The sequence below is a fragment of the Melanerpes formicivorus genome, unplaced genomic scaffold (assembly GCF_026170545.1).
Source record: "Melanerpes formicivorus ecotype bairdi unplaced genomic scaffold, bMelFor1.0.p_v2 SCAF_88, whole genome shotgun sequence".
In the NCBI taxonomy this organism is placed as follows: domain Eukaryota; kingdom Metazoa; phylum Chordata; class Aves; order Piciformes; family Picidae; genus Melanerpes; species Melanerpes formicivorus.
The window spans coordinates 2,505,695-2,517,809 of record NW_027142440.1 but is presented as its reverse complement, the minus strand read 5'-3'; the positions used below and the strand labels follow the sequence as shown (position 1 = coordinate 2,517,809).

At 61.8% G+C, this 12,115-nt stretch overlaps 1 protein-coding gene across 1 annotated transcript in view; it reads right to left on the bottom strand.

The window, feature by feature from the left end:
- The window catches only part of MMP28 (matrix metallopeptidase 28), a 30,459-nt gene that overhangs the window by 8,779 nt on the left and 9,565 nt on the right, over positions 1-12,115 (bottom strand). The window contains exons 2-3 of the mRNA XM_068165358.1: positions 8,175-8,254; positions 6,858-7,021 (exon numbers count right to left, since the gene is read on the bottom strand). Coding sequence (XP_068021459.1) covers positions 6,858-7,021; positions 8,175-8,254 — 244 coding nt within the window. The remainder of the gene's footprint in view (positions 1-6,857; positions 7,022-8,174; positions 8,255-12,115) is intronic.

The following is a 12,115-nucleotide window of genomic DNA, read 5'->3' as shown; positions in this document are numbered from 1 at the left end:
CCTCCCGTGCTGGGCACTGCCCCTGCCCGCCCGTGCCAGGCACTGCCCCTGCCCTCCCGTGCCAGGCACTGCCCCTGCCCTCCCGTGCTGAGCACTGCCCCTGCCCTCCCGTGCTGAGCACTGCCCCTGCCCTCCCGTGCCAGGCACTGCCCCTGCCCTCCCGTGCCGGGCACTGCCCCTGCCCTCCCGTGCCGGGCACTGCCTCTGCCCTGCCGTGACAGACACTGCCCCTGCCCTCCCGTGCCAGGCACTGCCCCTGCCCTCCCGTGCTGAGCACTGCCCCTGCCCTCCCGTGCCAGGCACTGCCCCTGCCCTCCCGTGCTGAGCACTGCCCCTGCCCTGCCCTGCCAGGCACTGCCCCTGCCCTCCCGTGCTGAGCACTGCCCCTGCCCTGCGCTGCCAGGCACTGCCCCTGCCCTCCCGTGCTGAGCACTGCCCCTGCCCGCCCGTGCCAGACATCTGCCCCTGCTCCTCTCCAGGCTACAGAGCCCTCAGCTCCCTCAGGCTCTGCTCATCAGGAAGATCTTCCACTGCCTTCAGCATCTTTGTGGCTCTGTGCTGGACTTTCTCCAGCACTTCCCTGAGGTCCTTTCTGGAGGACACAAGATTCCAGATGTGGCCTCAGCAGGGCAGAGTAGAGAGGGAGGAGAACCTCTCTTGACCTACTGACCACAGCCCTTCTGATCCACCCCAGGATGCCCTTGGCCTTCCTGGCCACCAGAGCACATTGCTGGCTCATGGTCAATCTCCCCTCCACCAGGACCCCCCAGGTCCTTTTCCCCTTCACTGCTTTCCACAGGTCAATCCCAAACTTCTCCTGTTCCACGAGGTTGTTCTTTCCCAGGTGCAAGACTCTCCCCTTGCCCTTGTTGGCTCTCATTCAGTTTCTCCCTGCCTGGCTCTCAGCCTGTCCAGGTCTGGCTGAATGGCAGCACAGCCCTCCTGTGTCAGTGGAGACTCAGTTTGGTGCCATCAGCAAACTGGCAGTGCCCTCTGTGCCCTCATCCAGGTCACTGATGAATATATTGAACAGCTCTGGTCCCAGTGCTGACCCCTGAGGGACCCCACTAGACACAGGCCTCCAGCTAGACTCTCAGGTGATGGCAAATGCTGTGGCTTTGCCAAGCTGACCCTGGAGGGCAAGCCAGGGTGTGCCCCCCTGCTACAGCAGCAGGATTTGATCCATGAAATGCCTCTGAAGATGCCACCACCAGCCCCCACCCAGGGATTCCCAAGGCTGAAGCTGCAACCAAGTCCTAAACCTGTTGAAGGAGAGAAGCTGAGGCACCCAGTTCAATCCCCTCCCAGTCTCATCACCATGCTCTCCAGAGGTCCCTTCCAACCCCTACCATCCTGTGAGCCTGTGATCATGCTTTCCAGGGCCAAAGCCAGCATGGCTCCCTGGCCTGCAGGTCACAGCTCACAGGATGTCAGGGGTTGGAAGGGACCTCTGGAGAGCTTCCAGCCCAACCCCCTGCCAGAGCAGGAGCAGAGAATCCAGCACAGGGCACACAGGGCTGGAGAGGCTCCAGAGCAGGAGACTCCACAACCTCTCTGGGCAGCCTGCTCCAGGCCTCTGGGAGCCTCACAGGGAAGAAGTTCCTCCTCCTGTTGAGGTGGAACCTCCTGTGCTGCAGTTTCCATCCATTGCCCCTTGGCCTATCCCAGGGCACAGGTGAACAGAGCCTGGCCCTGTCCCCTCCCTCCTGACCCCCAGCCCTCAGCTATTGATAGGCATTGATCAGATCCCTCTCAGCCTTCTCCTCTCCAGACTGAACACCCCCAGGGCTCTCAGCCTGGGCCAGGTCTCCTGCTCAGAGGCTGCCCAGAGGGGCTGTGGATGCCAGCTTCATGGGCAGCAGATGATGCAGCCCAAGAATTGGCTTTCAGGGAGAGCAAAGCCACCTCTGAAAACAGTGTCCTGAAGGCAGGGTGGGAAGGGCTGCTCCCCTCTGGCTGGTCCTGGCAGCTGCTCCCTTTGGTGCCTCTGCACCTTTCTGCAGGGACAGCAAAGCCTGGGACCACAGGAGGGCTGTGTGCAGGGCTGGGGCTCCCCAGCACCCAAAGCTCCCCAGGGCAGAGGGTCTTCTCCCTGTCTCCCCTGGCTTCCCTCCCTGAGCCCCAGCCTTGGCTGGCTCCACAGGAGAGCTCTTCCCTTGTGTGCCTCTGTAGATCTGAATGCAGCAGGTACTGAGCCAAGGTGAGGCCCAGGAGCTCCCCAGGGGCAGGGCTGGGTTCCTGCTGGCTTGAGGGACACCCTGCCCACTCCTGCCCACAGAGGCTGCTGCCTGGAAGCCCAGCTGGGGACAGGGCACTGCTCAGCATTCATTTCAGAAGTGACCTTTACCAGCACTGATGATCTCCCTGCCCAGGGCTGCCCTGAAAGCTCTTCCAGACACTCAGTGCCACCAGGGCAGATGGTGACAATGAAGGAGGACAATGAAGAAGAGCCCATCAGGGCCTCCCAAACTCCCCACCCTCCTCTCACCACACAGGAGTACAAAGCTCTGTGTTCCTGCAGCTGTTGCAGCACCACAGCCCCCTCCTCCTCCCCCTCCTCCCCCTCCTCCAGCACCCCTTGACAGCTGTGGGAACCCTGGGGCCCCAGGATTACGTCTGGCCAGGGGCATCCAAGCTCTGGGGCCGCTCTGGGGCTGCTCTGGGGCCGCTCTGGGGAGCTGCAGATGCCAGAGCTGGTGCCAAGGTGTGGGGGCAGTGACAGCCCTGCAGCCATGTGCCTGCTGCAGATGTGCTGGAAACAGGGGGAACAGAGCCAGCAGCATGCAGGGGCTGGCTGCTCCGGGCCTGAGCCAAGCTGCTGGCAGATATCCCTTCCCTTCCCATCCCATCCCATCCCATCCTATTCCATCTCATCCCATCCCATCCCATCCCATCCAACCCATCCCATCCCATCCCATCCCTCCCATCCCATTCCATCCCATCCCATCCCATCCCAACCTCATCCCATCCCATCCCAACCTATCCCATCCCATCTCATCCCACCTTATTCCATCTCATCCCATCCTATTTCATCCCATCCCAACCTCATCCCATCCCATCCAACCCATCCCATCTCATCCAACCCATCCCATCCCATCTCATCCCATCCCATCTTATTCCATCTCATCCCATCCTATTCCATCCTATTCCATCCCATCCCAACCTCATTCCATCCCATCCCATCCCATACAATCCCATCCTATTCCATCTTATCCCATCCCAACCTCATCCCATCCCATCCTCATCTCATCCCATCCCATCCATCCCATCCCAACCTCATCCCATCCCATCCTCATCCTCATCTCATCCCATCCATCCCATCCCAACCTCATTCCATCCCATCCTATTCCATCCCATCCCATCCCATCCCATCCCATCCCATCCCAACCTCATCCCATCCCATCCCATCCCATCCCATCCCATCCCATCCCATCCCATCCTATTCCATCTCATCCCATCCTATCCCATCCTATTCCATCCCATACCAACCTCATCCCATCCCATTCTCATCTCATCCCATCCCATCCCATCCATCCCATCCCAACCTCATTCCATCCCATCCTATTCCATCCCATCCCATCCCATCCCAACCTCATCCCATCCCATCCCATCCTATTCCATCTCATCCCATCCCATCCCATACTATTCCATCCCATCCCAACCTCATCCCATCCCATTCTCATCTCATCCCATCCCATCCCATCCATCCCATCCTCATCTGATCCCATCCCATTCCATCCTATCCCATCCCTTCCCATCCCATCCCATCCTATTTCATCTCATCCCATCCCATCCTGTTCCATCCCATCCCATCCCATCCCATCCCTGTTTCCTTCTCCCCTCTTTCTGAGCAGCCCCTGGCAGAGGAGGCTCAGGGGCAGCTGTTCCCTCTCCTGGGGGCAGCATCAGCTCCCTCTGCTCCTCGGTGCAGCCCCAGCCTCCAGCTCCAGAGGGTCACAGCTGTGTTTGCCACCAGCCAGGGCAACCTCCCCTGGCACAGGCTAACCCCTCTGGGGTGGCTGTGCCCCAAGATCATAGAATCACAGCCACAGTGCTACAGATGTCTGGAGTCACAGCCTGGGGTGGGTGGGAAGGGACCTCTCAAGGCCATCCAGTCCAACCCCCTGCAGCCCCCAGGGCCATCCCCAACCCCAGCAGGCTGCTCCCAGCCCCACACAACCTGCCCTGCACTGCTGCCAGCCATGGGGCAGCTCTCTGGGCAGCCTGGGCCAGGCTCTCCCCACCCTCAGCACCAAACATTTCTCCCTTCACTCTCAATCTCCCACTTCAAACCATCCCCCCTTGGCCTGGCCCTGCTCAGCAGTCTGTCCCCAGCTCTCTGATCTCCCCTTGAGGCACTGCAAGGCCACCAGAAGCTCTCCCTGGAGCCTCCTCCTCTGCAGGCTGCCCAAGCCCAGCTCTCTCAGCCTGGCCTCACACCCTGCCAGCACTGCTGTGGCCTCCTCTGGCCCTGCTCCATCAGGTCCCTGTCTGTGCTGTGCCTGGATGGATGAGAGCTGCAGGTAGGGGCAGGAGGCTCTGGCCAGAGCTTCTGCCCTGGAGGGGAATGGATGGCAGCAGAGGGCAGGGCTGGGGAGGCAGTCGTGGCTGGCTCTCAGGGAAAGCACAGGTGGGCACTGCAGCCAGAGCTCAGGGAGCTCCCAGGGGAAGGCCCAGGGTGCCAGCTGCCCAGCACTGTGTGGCTGAGGACCTGCTGGTCAGCAGACCTCTCAGGCACCTTGAGAGCAAGGCAGAAAGTCCTCTTCCCAGCACCCTCCACTGCAGACCCCCATTTCCCCACAGGCCTTGTCCCCAAACCCTTCCAGAGAGCAGAAAGCTTTGGGCTTTGCCTGCAGCAGGGAGGTTTTGTTTAGGGGCACAGGGAGGGGTGGATGCCCCAGACCCCATCCCACACAGGGAGCTGATCTCCACTGCCCTGGGAGCAGCCCTGGGAGCAGCTGGAGGGATGCTGCCCTCCCCAGCCACCACTGCTGTTGGAACCAGAGCTCCTCCAGGGCTGGCATTTGCTCAGGTGCTGGGGGGGAGCTCACTGGAGCTGGGCAGGTGGCAGCTGTGGGGGCTGCCCAGGGAAGCTCTGGCTGGCAGAGGGCTGGGTAAGTGCACAGCACAGCACTCTGCTGACTCAGCTGCAGCAGCTTCCTGCTCTCTGGAGGACAAAGAGCCAGCAGAGCCTTCCTGGCTGGTGCCACCCAACTGCAGGCACCAACATGGCCTTGCTGCCATCCCTGCTGCTTCCAGCTGCTGTGTGGGAACTGCTGGCACCAGACCACTGGTACTGCATGGAGCCCTTTCCAGCCTGGTGCTGCTGGGCATCTCTTCCCACCCACAGACCACAGTGCCCAAGAAGGAGCCTTCTGAGCCACAGGGCACAGGCTACCTCTTTGCCCATCTCCTGCTGGATGCCCTTCAGTGGTCAGGGATTGGCACAGGCTGCCCAGGGCAGTGGTGGAGTCCCCAGCCCTGGAGGTGTTCCAGAAATGTGTGCCCATGGCACTTGGGCACAGGGTTTCGTGGCCATGGTGGTGCTGGGTTGATGTTGGGCTGGGTGGTCTCAGAGAGCTCTTCCAAGTGAAAAGGCTCTGTGATCACCCTCCTGCCCTGGGCACAGCAGACCCTCTGCCCAGGATGGAGCCTGCCAGGGCACTGTGTTCATGCCAGGGCTCTGCGTTCATGCCAGGGCTCTGCAAGGGAAGCCAGGGACAGGAGGGGAACACTGGGGCTGTACTCTGGAGCTGTCCCCTGGGGTCATCCATTGGCAGCCCTGCCAGATGCAGACAGACTGACACAGCACAGAGCCTTTCCTTAATCTCCCCTTCATTTTTTTCCCATGTCCTAAGAGCAGCTGGCCCCAGCCCTCTGCTCTCTAGGAATCCAGTCACTCATCTCAGGCCCAGGAGGCAGCTCCTGAGAGACAAGAGGCCCAGCCCTGGACACACAGGAGCAAGAGAGGCTGCTTGGAACCACAGAATGGTTTAGGTTGGAAGGGAGCTTAAATGTAGGTCATCCAGTTCCAAGCCCTGCCATGGGCAGGGACAGCTCCCACTGGAGCAGGTTGCTGAAGGCAGCCAGCAGCAGCAGCAGGTTTGGTGATCACTGCTGCATGGCTAAGACACATTAGAGTCATGGAATCATAGAATCAACCAGGTTGGAAAAGACCTCAGAGATCATCAAGTCCAACCTATGACCTAATCCCTAACACCTCCTGACAACTAAACCATGGCTCCAAGTGCCACATCCAATCCCCTCCTGAACACCTCCAGGGATGGGGACTCCACCACCTCCCTGGGCAGCACAGCCCAAGGGCCAATCTCTCTTGCTAGGAAGAACTTTCTCCTCACCTCCAGCCTAAACCTCCCCTGGCACAGCTTGAGACTGTGTCCTCTTGTTCTGGTGCTGCTTGCCTGGAAGAAGAGACCAACCCCCACCTGGCTACAACCTCCCTTCAGAAGTGTTGAGGCTTAGCAGGAAATGGAGACAACCTCCCTGTGTGCCAGCCCCTGCCCTCCAGGTCCTGCCACCAGGGCTCTGTCCAGGGCCACAGTGACCTAAAAGCATCGTGGCAGATGCCCTTTGTCTCTCACCAGCAGTCACTCCCCCCGGGAGAGCTGATGTTCCCCGCGGGTGGGAGCTGCCTCTCTCTCCTCACTGCTGACTTCAAGCCACACGACTGGAAATAAAGCAGCTTAAAAACAAAGCAGTGCACAGCCCGGGGGTGGGCGCTGGGCCAGCAGGGCTGCACTTCCCATCCACAGCAGCACCTCCAGGAGCCAGGATGGGGGAGTTGGGCCAGCAGCACCCCGCAGCCCCCCGCGGGGCTCCCCGGGGTTGGTGCTCACCGTGCTGCGCGGTGCGCCGGCGGCGCGGGGCGGAGGCTGCCAGCCCTGCCCGGCCGGCCTGGCTCTCCCCATCGCCTGTGCCACAGCGTGGCAGAGCCATCTGGTGGAGCGTGGGGGCGTCCAGGACCCCGCTGGGTGGCAGGTGGGTGACCTGCTGGAAAGCCCTGGAAAAGGAAGGGAGACATCAGCGACCCACAGCTTCCCCTGGGGGGCTTCGGTTGTGTCTGTGCTGAGCGCTTCACAGTCACAGATTGCATCGGGCTGGAAGGGAGCCTCCAATGGCATCCTCTCCAACCCCCCTGCAGCCAGCAGGGACATCTCCAGCTAGAGCAGGCTGCCCAGGGCCACATCTGAGATCCTGAATGTCTCCAGGGACAGGGCCTCAACCACCTTCCTGGGCAGCCTGTGCCAGTGTCTCCCCACCCTCACTCTGCAGAGCTTCCTCCTGATGCCCAGCTCTGCCCTGCTCCAGTTTCAAACCATTGCCCCTTGGCCTATCCCCACAGTCCCTTCTGAACAGTCCCTGCCCAGCCTGCCTGCAGCTCCCCTGCAGGTATTGAAATGCTGCTCTAAGGTGTCCCTGGGGCCTTCTCTTCTCCAGGTTGGAAAAGCCCTACTCTCCCCTCTGCCTTCACAGGAGAGGTGCTCCAGCCCTCAGATCATCTTGGTGGCCTCCTCTGGACCTGCTCCACAGCAGATCTATGTCCCTCTAGTACTGGGGGTCCCATAGCTGGACACAGTACTGGATGAGGTCTCACCAGAGCAGTTTGACCTGAGCCACTCTCATCACCCAGCCAGCTCCACGCCCTGCCACAGGGAAGGCAGCTGGGTGAGGAGACAAGAAGGATTTGGCTCTGAAGCCACATCTGAACAGCATTCCAGCTCCTAGCAGGGCAAAAGGACACAGAGGAGCTTCAAAAATGCCTTTCCCAGGTTTTAACTTTAACTTTGCATGGGGTCAGGCCAGGGATGCTCCCAGAGCCAGAGGGATCTCGTTAGGAGGGCTCCAAGCAGAGGTTGGCAGCTTGGTCCCCCCCTGACACCTCCCAGCCGTCCCCAACCTTGGCCTCACCAAAAATATTATTGCAAAGGGAGCACAGGGCCATAAAAGGCAAATAAAGCAGCACATGAGGAGCAGGGCTGCCAGCAGCCAGCTGGGCATGGAGCAGAGCTTCCAAAGGGATCAGTTGTGCCTCCTTGCTGCACCGTGCGAGAGAGAACCCCTGGGTGCAGAAGTCCACCCCACCGAGCACCAGCAGCTCCCACACAGGCAGGGCTGCTGCCTTGCTGCTGGGGTTTGCAAGCAAAGGCTCCTACCTCAGGGCCTGGGTGAACTCAGCAGGGCTGTGTGTGCCAGGCCCCAGCTCGCTGAAGTAGCCATACTTCTCCAGGAAGAGCTGCAGGGAGAGACAGGGAAGAGCAGCTCAGAGCACAGGCAGGAGTTTGCACTTCTTGGCTTGGGAGGGGTTGGGGAGGAGGAATACAGAGAGGAGGTGAGGTTGGAAACTGCACAGCAAGCCCAGGGCTGTGCAGTAACTCCCAGGTCTGCTTTCCCTGGCACCAGCCACGGTGGGTGCCAGGCCTGGCTGCTCTATGTTTGTGTGGTGGCACATGGGCAAAGCCCCCCCAGGCTCATCCTTTTTGGTGGCTCTTGGGGGTTTGGCCACGACATGGTGGAGATGCAGGAGGAAATGCTGCGATCAACAGCTCAAAAACCCCCCTGCTGCCATGTCACCCACAGCCAGAGGCTGCCAAACCCGCTCCAGCCTGCTGGGCTGGATGGAGGCAGCGATTAACACAAAGGCCAAAGCGCTGCGGGACACAAGAAGGGTGAGGTGGGGTCAGGCTGCAGCCTCCCCCCACACCTCCCCACGCAGGATGTGCCGCCGCAAAGTGGAGACACTCCGGGGGCAATCTGCTCTGCCAAGCCATTCTTCTTCTTATCGGCCACGTCCACGGACAGGATCGTGGCTCTGAACTCGCTCCAACACGAACATCGCATGTTAAAGAAAATAAACGGCTTCCCTCGGCCCGGCCCGGCCCCGGCTCCCCCAGCGGTTCACAGCCAGGGGCTCGGAATGCTCCACACCCTCCTTCCCCGCCCCGGGGAGAGGAGACGGGAGACAAACAGCCAGCCGGCATCCTGTCGGAGCGACGGAGCCGGGGTTAAAGGCATCGGCGAGAGAAAGTGAAAGCGGCTGCCTGGCTTCCCACATCCCGAGGGAGAGCCGGGCTGAGCGCCGGGAATGCCGTGCGCTGCCCCCGGGCACCGGGATGCTGCCTGCTGGAACAGCTTGAGCTTTGAAAGCCTCTGCTCACCCCAGAGCAGGGAGAAGGGGTTGGTGTTAACCTGAGCGTAGTGCTCGATTCTACCCGCACACACACGCCCCAGCATCCCTCCCGGACATGGGTAGTGCTGAGCCTCTCCCGGGCATGGGCAGCGCTGAGCCTCTCCCGGGCATGGGCAGCACTGAGCCTCTCCTGGGCATGGGCAGCACTGAGCCTCTCCCGGGCATGGGCAGCTCTGAGCCTCTCCTGGGCATGGGCAGCTCTGAGCCTCTCCTGGGCATGGGCAGCACTGAGCCTCTCCCGGGCATGGGCAGCTCTGAGCCCCTCCCGGGCATGGGCAGCGCTGAGCCTCTCCCGGGCATGGGCAGCTCTGAGCCCCTCCCGGGCATGGGCAGCTCTGAGCCTCTCCCGGGCATGGGCAGCTCTGAGCCTCTCCCGGGCATGGGCAGCGCTGAGCCCCTCCCAGGCATGGGCAGCTCTGAGCCTCTCCCGGGCATGGGCAGCGCTGAGCCCCTCCCAGGCATGGGCAGCTCTGAGCCTCTCCTGGGCATGGGCAGCGCTGACCCTCTCCCGGGCATGGGCAGCTCGGAGCCTCTCCCGGGCATGGGCAGCGCTGAGCCTCTCCCGGGCATGGGCAGCTCGGAGCCTCTCCCGGGCATGGGCAGCGCTGAGCCTCTCCCAGGCATGGGCAGCGCTGAGCCTCTCCCGGGCATGGGCAGTGCTGAGCCTCTCCCGGGCATGGGCAGTGCTGAGCCCCTCCCGGGCATGGGCAGCGCTGAGCCTCTCCCGGGCATGGGCAGCGCTGAGCCTCTCCCGGGCATGGGCAGCTCTGAGCCTCTCCCGGGCATGGGCAGTGCTGAGCCCCTCCCGGGCATGGGCAGAGCTGAGCCTCTCCCGGGCATGGGCAGCACTGAGCCTCTCCCGGACATGGGCAGCACTGAGCCTCTCCTGGGCATGGGCAGCGCTGAGCCTCTCCCGGGCATGGGCAGCTCTGAGCCTCTCCCGGGCATGGGCAGCGCTGAGCCTCTCCCGGGCATGGGCAGCGCTGTGACCCTCCCGGGCATGGGCAGCGCTGAGGCCTCCCGGGCATGGGCAGCGCTGAGCCTCTCCCGGGCATGGGCAGCTCTGAGCCTCTCCCGGGCATGGGCAGCGCTGTGACCCTCCCGGGCATGGGCAGCGCTGAGCCTCTCCTGGGCATGGGCAGCGCTGAGCCTCTCCCGGGCATGGGCAGCGCTGAGCCTCTCCCGGGCATGGGCAGCGCTGAGCCTCTCCCGGGCATGGGCAGCTCGGAGCCTCTCCCGGGCATGGGCAGCGCTGAGCCCCTCCCGGGCATGGGCAGCGCTGAGCCTCTCCCGGGCATGGGCAGCGCTGAGCCTCTCCCGGGCATGGGCAGCTCTAAGCTCCTCCTGGACATGGGCAGCGCTGAGCCTCTCCCGGGCATGGGCAGCGCTGAGCCTCTCCCGGGCATGGGCAGCTCTGAGCCTCTCCCGGGCATGGGCAGCTCTAAGCTCCTCCTGGACATGGGCAGCGCTGAGCCTCTCCCGGGCATGGGCAGCTCTGAGCCTCTCCCGGGCATGGGCAGCGCTGAGCCAGCTGCAGGTTGCTGGTTGCCTGGTGGGGACTGGTTTCTGGATATGGTAGCCCCAGGGTGCAGAAGGATCTCTCCCTCTCTTCCTCCTGGCCAAACCCTCCTCTTGCCATTGACAGCCACCTTCACCTCATCCCCAAACCTGCCATCCTCTGTCCTGCCACCTCCCCAAGTGCAGGGTGGGCACCTTCCACAGGTTCTCTGCCTGCTTGCTAACCCCTTTGCAAGCTCTCCCTTCCCTCTTCCCAAGCCTCATTCCTCTAGCCAGGGAGCTGATCTCCTTTTCACCCTGCCTCCGTGGAGGGTTCCCCTCTGGGTGCAGCACAGGACCGGCACAGCTTCCTGCCGGGACACGCTCTGCAGCCAGCCCCAGCCAAACACTTCAGTCCTGTTTCCCAGCAAACACAGCTCCCAGCTGCCTGCCTGGGCTGGAGCCTGCAGCATCAGGCTGCAGCCTGAGCACGGCCAGAGCCATCCAAACACACACAGAGGTCCCAGTGAGGCAGCATCAACCAGGCATGAGAGCATCAGCTGGGCTGCTGGGCAAGCTGCAGACCTCTGCCCGGGGAGGGACCCCACAGCCTGGACATGGCATGGAGTCACAGAATCAATAAGGTTGGAAAAGACCTCAGAGATCATCAAGTCCAACCTATGGCCTAATCCCTAACACCTCCTGACAGCTATCCCATGGCTCCCAGTGCCACATCCAATCCCCTCCTGAACACCTCCAGGGATGGGGACTCCACCACCTCCCTGGGCAGCACATCCCAAGGGCCAATCTCTCTTGCTGGGAAGAACTTTCTCCTCCCCTCCAGCCTAAACCTCCCCTGGCACAGCTTGAGACTGTGTCCTCTTGTTCTGGTGCTGGGTGCCTGGCAGAAGAGCCCAACCCCCACCTGGCTGCAACCTCCCTTCAGAGGTCCTCCATCTCCAGGGCCACACAGGGACCACTGCCCCTTTCCATGGGCACCAGGGGGCAAACCGCAGGGATGCTCACACGGGGGAGGGCAGTTAAAAGGACAGGGGAGCCTCCCAGGGACAGGGTGGCAGAGAGGTTTGGTAGCCCTGAGGGGCAGTCAGGAGAGGAGGAGGCATCTGGCTGTCTTTGCCAGCTGTTGTGCTTCCATAGTGCTGTCCTCCAGGGTTAGAAAATCACCAGCTACAAGTATGGAAGGGTGTGGAGTGGTGGTGGTGGGGTGACAGTCCCCAACCATTACATCACCACAGCTAAATGTCAGCTACAAAAGCACCCAGAAAGTCCCCAAAACCTTCCTACCACAGCTTTGCTTTCACTCAGCTTCTGAAACATAACAACTCGAAGCTGCTCCCTCCCAGAAGCCTAACAAAATCCCATTCTTAAAGCATGGAAATGGTTTCTCCC